The following is a 6,474-nucleotide window of genomic DNA, read 5'->3' on the forward strand; positions in this document are numbered from 1 at the left end:
TCAAAGACATTCTTCATGCTCATGAGCATTTACGTTATATTTTACTGAGGGCAGGGAGTATAAAAGTTGGGAAGATGATGTATGCCATGAGGCTTTACCCCGCTGTTCACTACATTTCAGGGGGAAAAAAAAAGTTTTCTTTCTTGGTGTTTCTTTCCCATAAACACAGGGCAAGAAAAACATTCTAAACATTAGATTAAGATGCATTAATTGTAGTATCAAGAGAAATAAAAACAGCTGTCATGACATTAGCTGTCATCCCTAGTACCTGAAAGTTCCCTTAGGAATTTGCCTGGGTGAATGAGAATGAAAGCCTCTTCCCAAGTTAGCAACTAAGACCCCTGGTGTTAGTGCTACACCCGGGAGCAGGGACGAGCTGAAAGCCCAGCTGCTGTACTGTTGCCTGGGTGTTTGTGCCTGTCTTGTTCCTTTTCTGCTGGAGTGGCTTGAGAGACTGGGAATACTGGCTGGCTGTCCACCTGTTTCCATATCATATCCCTGGGTTCCTGTTGCTCCTGCTCTTACATTGGAAGTGGAGCAAGTGGTGGGGGTTTCAGTCCATTTTTATTTTTCTTATATGTGTTTTAAAAAACCAACCATTAAAAACAGATTTTTTTAAAGCCCTCAACAGTAACCCTTCTTAAACTCATTGTTAACAATATAATATATATGAAAATGCCTTGCATGTAGTAGGTATTCAGTAAATGATTTGTTGACCCACTGTTTAGTGGCAGTGAGCATTATAGATTCAGCTTTCTTTTCCCCATATTTTTCTTATAGCCAATAAATGTAATTTAGACTTTTAGTATATTCATACACCACAAATATAGCTGCTTAGGAAACATGTAAACAAAACCAGTTGTCAGCTTTGAAAGGCTTTTTTGTATGTCATCCATGTCAGTATTTTTAAAATTTAGGGAGTAAGCAGTGGTAGAACAGTTCTTGTTTTAAAAGCAATTATTGATAAAGGAATTCCTGAGATTCATGCCTTAAAAATACTCAGAACTCCTGCTGTTTTCCTGGCTCTGTGGTCCCTACCAGAATCTCTGAGCTAGCCTGGATAACACTGATAAGGAAGAGTTCTGACTAACTCACCTGTGGCAATTGAAGCTTAGCTAGCGTCATGGTATTTCAGCTTCGAATTCACATCTTCTAGGCATTCATTATATTGTATACGTTGAATGAGTACAAGTATGCTTAAACGGTGGTCTTTTACTTGGATTCTGTAGTGTCTTAAGATTAATATTAAGAAAATGGAAGGCATAACTTAACTACTTTTCTTTCTGGGACTGTGAAGAAATCCTTATTGGAGAAACCCTCAGAGCTCATGTCACATTCATCCTCTTTCCTGTCCCTCACCGGATTCTCTCTCAATCAGGTAGGTAAAAAGTTAAGAATCTTGCTTTGTACTTTTATTCTATGCTGATGCTTTTTCCTATTCTTTTTCAATACAACTGTTTTTCTCTTTCCCTTCTTTTCCATATATTGATATCTTTCGGAAATTTGAGTTTATCCCCTAGTGTCTGATTGGGTCAAATTAGTGACCTGTATAATGTGAGTAGTTTATGTAGAGCAAAATAAAGGGTGAGAGAAAGCAAAAGGGGAAATGAAAATAAAAGCTTTAGGTGTATTAAGAATTTATGAATATGACATTTCTTTTTCTTTTTTTTTTTTTAAAATCTCTTTGTTTTGGAGAAGTTTGTAATTTGAGTGTCATATCTTTCAGGAAAGATACCCAAATAACAGTATGTTCAATGAGGTATATGGGAAAAACCTGACAACCAGTTCCAAAGCAGAACTCAATCCCTCAGTGGCCCCCCAGGAAACATCACTGTACTCCCTTTTTGAAGGGACTCCATGGTCTCCATCACTTCCTGCCAGTTCAGGTATTAACTAATCTTAAATTATAGATGTTGCCATTCTCATACATTCAAATTGACTAAGATTTGTAATTACAAATATATTGGTTTTGTAAAAAAGTAATTTTTGAAAGAAAATAGGGAAAAGAACTGATAAACCAGTTTGTGTAGTAAATGCTACTGAAAAAAGCTCCTTATATCCTAGATAACCAGCATATAAGAGACAGAAATATGGGATATATCATATGGCTTCAGCTTTTTAACAGTTTTGTTTATAGATATTCATTCTTTGCAAGGAAAGTTATACTTTTCAAAGTAAAGATTTTTTTTTATCTCAATTTTATTGCCTGACTTTATAATATTCTTAAAAGACCAAGAAATTTTATTTCTGATGGAGAATCAAGTAAGTACTTATCTGAAACAAGCCAGAATAATGTTCAATTGACAAAATTTGTGTACTATTTAAGGAAAAGAATGTGCCTTAGATAGGCATACTAAGGTAAATTAGTACATTACACAGGCTCCCTTATGGGGTCCTGGGTTTACCTCTCTGCCAAAGCCCTGGGGTTATTTTTAATAAAATTTGGATGATTGGATCTGCAGGAAATAATTGGTTCTTGGTATGTTTGTGAAACATCTATTAAATAACCTGTATTGCTGTCATTTAATAGATCACTCAACACCAGCTAGCCAGTCTCCTCATTCCTCTAACCCAAGCAGTCTGCCCAGCTCTCCTCCAACACACAACCATAATTCTGTTCCATTTTCCAATTTTGGACCCATTGGGACTCCAGACAACAGGGATAGGAGGACTGCAGATCGGTGGAAAACTGATAAGCCAGGTGAGATCCGGGCTTTATTATATAGAAAAAATGAGATAACTTGCTCTAACCTTACCTGGGGTTTGGAATTTGCCAATGATAGAACATCATCTTGAATTCTTATCTCTTTCTATCTCTTAGCCATGGGTGGGTTTGGCGTTGATTATCTCTCAGCAACATCATCCTCTGAGAACAGTTGGCATCAGGCCAGTACTCCAAGTGGCACCTGGACAGGCCATGGCCCCTCCATGGAGGATTCCTCTGCTGTCCTCATGGAAAGTCTAAAGGTGAGTAGACTTCCAAAACAAGAGCCACGAAACTGGCAGCTATGATAATTTCTACTTTTGTTCACATAAGTAAGTAGGCTTGCTTCTGTGCCCTTAGAGCTGCCTAAAGCAGAGTCCATGTGTAGTGCAGTCCTGGGAACACGTGAAGCCTGGCAATTTGGAGGGGATTTTTTTTTATTATTTATGAAATCACTAGTGATTAAATATCATCACAGGATCCAAAATGTAAAGCCTTTAGTTTTATTCTAAGGTTAAGAAAATTCTGATTCACCTTCAGTGTTTGGTTTAAACCTTTTCTGACCAAGTGAAAGAAAAGTATATCATATTAGAAATGCTTTTGTTTACCTAAAATAGACTACTACAAATATACCCTGTGGTACCACATGGAGCTGAGTAAAGAGATTTTACCTAAAACATAATTTCACCTTTTCCAATTTAAAATTGATCTGGGCTGTTTTTCAGTCTATCAGGTCCAGTTCCATGATGCATCCTGGACCTTCCACTCTAGTTTTTTTTTTTTTTTTTTTTTTTGGTGCTGGGGATTGAACTCTGGAGCACTAAACCACTAAGCCACATCTCCAGCCGTTTTTTCTTTTTTTGAGTTGCTGAGTGCCTCGCCTTGCTGTTGTTGAGGCTGGCTGTGAACTCATGATCTAAGCCTTCTGAGCCATTAGGATTACAGGTGTGCACCACTGCACCCCGAAGAACTAACTAGCCTTGAGAGTATTATAATGACTTTGTGATAGCAGTTGTTTCAGGGGGCAAAGTAGGGTTCTTGGGACATACGTGTCTTTTTTTTCTTTTTAGATATACATGACAGTAGAGTATATTTTGACGTATTATACATGCATAGAGTATAAGTTAAATCTAAGTAGGATCCCATTCTTTTGGTAGTACATCATGTTATAGTTTGCTGGGATTAATATACAAATCCCAGTCAGACAACCAGGCATTTGACCTCTGTTGACAAGATCTGGGCTATTTTTCAGTCTATCTGGTCCAGTTCCATGATGCATCCTGGACCTTCCGCTCTGGAGCAGTTGTTAATGCAGCAGAAGCAGAAACAGCAGCGGGGACAAGGCACCATGAACCCTCCACACTGAGGCCAAAGTGGCAACCCTGGGAATGAAGGCTCCATAAACCATGGCATGTTGGGTTTGCAGGACTGGCCCACACAGTCCCCTGCAGGTGGCAGCCCTCTTGTCTGTTTCTTGCTATCAAGAGGGTGTAAGTGTTCCACCAGCCCGCTGAGTGTGCACGAAATGTTCGCAGTGCAACAAAAAGAAAAATCCATCAGGAACTCTCCGTCCCCCCAGGTCCTTCCGGAGGGAGAGAGGAACTGCTGTTTGTCTCACTCAGTTACTTGATATCACCGCCTCTCACCTTCTCCATCGTGCATGTCCCCAGCCACATGGGAGGTGAAAGCTGAGAAGGGAAGGCAGATGGGAGAAGCCAATGGGAACTTCTCAGTCCTTTTTTCCTCTTTGGGGAATAAAATAGGAATCCATTAATGATTGCTTTGCTGACTGAGAATGTAGTTGAAATTATTCCTAAACATCTTTTATTATTGTTATTACTCTCAGTAGTAAATTATCACACTGAATTCTTCCATACACAGGTGTGCTTCTAGTCAGTGTGTAGCAAGGACAGCCCTATTCACTGCTCCTGTGAGAGGTTGGTGGTGACAGGATGGGGAACCGACCTCTTTAGCCAGTGTAAGTGTTCCGTAAGGGAGAGTACAGGGCCTCGTAGAAGGTCCTGGGTAGGACCTTCTTCTGGCCTGGAGATTCCAGCAGGAAATGCCCTTCACTCTGTAGGTGCTCGAGCCCCCAGATACGGTATGGGTAGTGGTGCTGGGCTGGACTAGCAGGTGACTGCTGTAGGATTTCAAATTATGTTTTTGATTCCTGTACCTTCTGCAGTAGCCTAGCAAACAGTCCCACAGAAGGCAGGCTGATCCATTCTGGCCTGATACATTTTAATGGGTAGAAGCTTTCAGTGTGGTTATTTTTTGTTTGGTTGGTTTTTGTGCCCCCATCCTACTTACCAGCCTCCTTGGCCTGTCTCCATCCCTTTTTAATCCTGTGCTGTTTGCTAGTAATCATTTTTTATTCTTAATGTGTACAACATCTTGCCAAGAAGCAACAGCATGGGGTCCAGCAGTTGGAACCCAAAAGACAGTCTGAAGAAGGAAGTGACGGTGTCTGCACAGCCGCAGAGGGGCCAGGCCCCTGCCCAGCTGCAGCCTCCCAGCCTCCACTTCGAGAGTGAGATTCAAGGCAACATGGACACATGCACGTCGTGAACAGAAGAAAACACAACGAAGGCCGTTTTGGAAAAGGCAAAAGAATGGAAAATAAACTTTTTATTTGATATTTATTAGGAAAGAGGACTGAAGATGTTCTTGTGTAGAAACGGAAGGACAGCGTTTCTGTTAGTCGTTTCCTGGAAAAGTAATATTTTAAGGGGAAATTATGGAAACAATCTAAATGTCCAATTGCTGTGCTAGTGGTAGGGATTATTTCCTGGGAGGTCTCTCCTGTGTTTGTGTGTGTGAGTGTGTGTGTGCGTGTGTGTGTGTGCATACAAGTGCTCACACATGCCCATCTGCTCTCCCAGAGGGACGGGGTTGTGGGTATGAGCGTGTGAGTTAGTGTGGAACTTAGCTGGAAAACAGCTTCAGAGCAAAGCACATCCAGGAGCCCCGGTTGTCACTGGAGTCTGGGCAACCCCAGCAATTGAAAGGGGTGAGATAATGCTCATTGCTCTTAAGAAAGAGTGGTTGGAGTCCCGGTTGTGCTTACATTATTGCTCTTTTAGTTTGACATGGTGTTGGGATTTTTGTTTTCTGGGTTTTTTTTTTTTTTTTTGAAAGGTCTGAAAGGGTAAAGGCCCCCACCCAATGGCAATATGAAACCCTTTGTGCTTCTCTCCAGCCCCTTCACTGTGTCCACCTTTTTCCTTTTCCTTCTTTCCTAAGCCTCTTTCCCTACTGCCTTACCCAGTTTGTGTGTTTGAGCTCTCTGCATTCAGGCAGCTGCAACATTCCAGTGTTTGAACTGTCACTGATTCTTGCACCCTAGACAAGCAAACCAGGCTTTATCATCTCCCTCCCAGTAGTACCCAGTTCCCATCTACAGCCCCATTCTGCATGAGAATTTGATGTTTGGAATGTTTTCTGACTCTTGGGGCAGGGCTCCTCGCCTTGTCATCCTCTCTGTGGAGTAATGAGGAGAGGGAGGAGAATCTTCATCAGAAATTGGTTTTGTGTAGTAAACTTACTTTTATGGGTTGATTGTTTGGTTTGTTTTGGGTTTTGTTTTGTTTTGTTTTTTGTATGTCTGTGCGAGACCTGCAGCTGCTGAAATCAGCTTTGCCTTTAATTAAACCATGTTCTCTCCAACCACATCTGTGTACGGATTGTTTCTTTTCTATCCTAACAGATTCAGTGTTGAAGGAAATCCAACTTAAAGAATTTCACCTATGCAGAAGTAGTCTAGGGAAGAG

The 6,474-nt window shown here is 41.0% G+C and overlaps 1 protein-coding gene across 9 annotated transcripts in view; it reads left to right on the top strand.

The window, feature by feature from the left end:
• The window catches only part of Smg7 (SMG7 nonsense mediated mRNA decay factor), an 82,351-nt gene extending 76,997 nt beyond the window's left edge, over window positions 1–5,354 (top strand). For all 9 annotated transcript variants that reach the window (XM_046419542.2, XM_046419545.2, XM_046419544.2 and 6 more), the window contains 5 exons: window positions 1,298–1,378; window positions 1,727–1,886; window positions 2,531–2,701; window positions 2,822–2,967; window positions 3,957–5,354. In XM_046419542.2, the coding sequence (XP_046275498.1) occupies window positions 1,298–1,378; window positions 1,727–1,886; window positions 2,531–2,701; window positions 2,822–2,967; window positions 3,957–4,070 (672 nt within the window). In that variant the 3' untranslated portion in view covers window positions 4,071–5,354. The remainder of the gene's footprint in view (window positions 1–1,297; window positions 1,379–1,726; window positions 1,887–2,530; window positions 2,702–2,821; window positions 2,968–3,956) is intronic.
• Window positions 5,355–6,474: the final 1,120 nt, after the last annotated feature.

Source organism: Marmota monax, unplaced genomic scaffold, assembly GCF_021218885.2.
Source record: "Marmota monax isolate L192 unplaced genomic scaffold, Marmota_monax_Labrador192_F-V1.1 WCK01_AAM20220418_F8-fsc00209, whole genome shotgun sequence".
NCBI lineage: Eukaryota > Metazoa > Chordata > Mammalia > Rodentia > Sciuridae > Marmota > Marmota monax.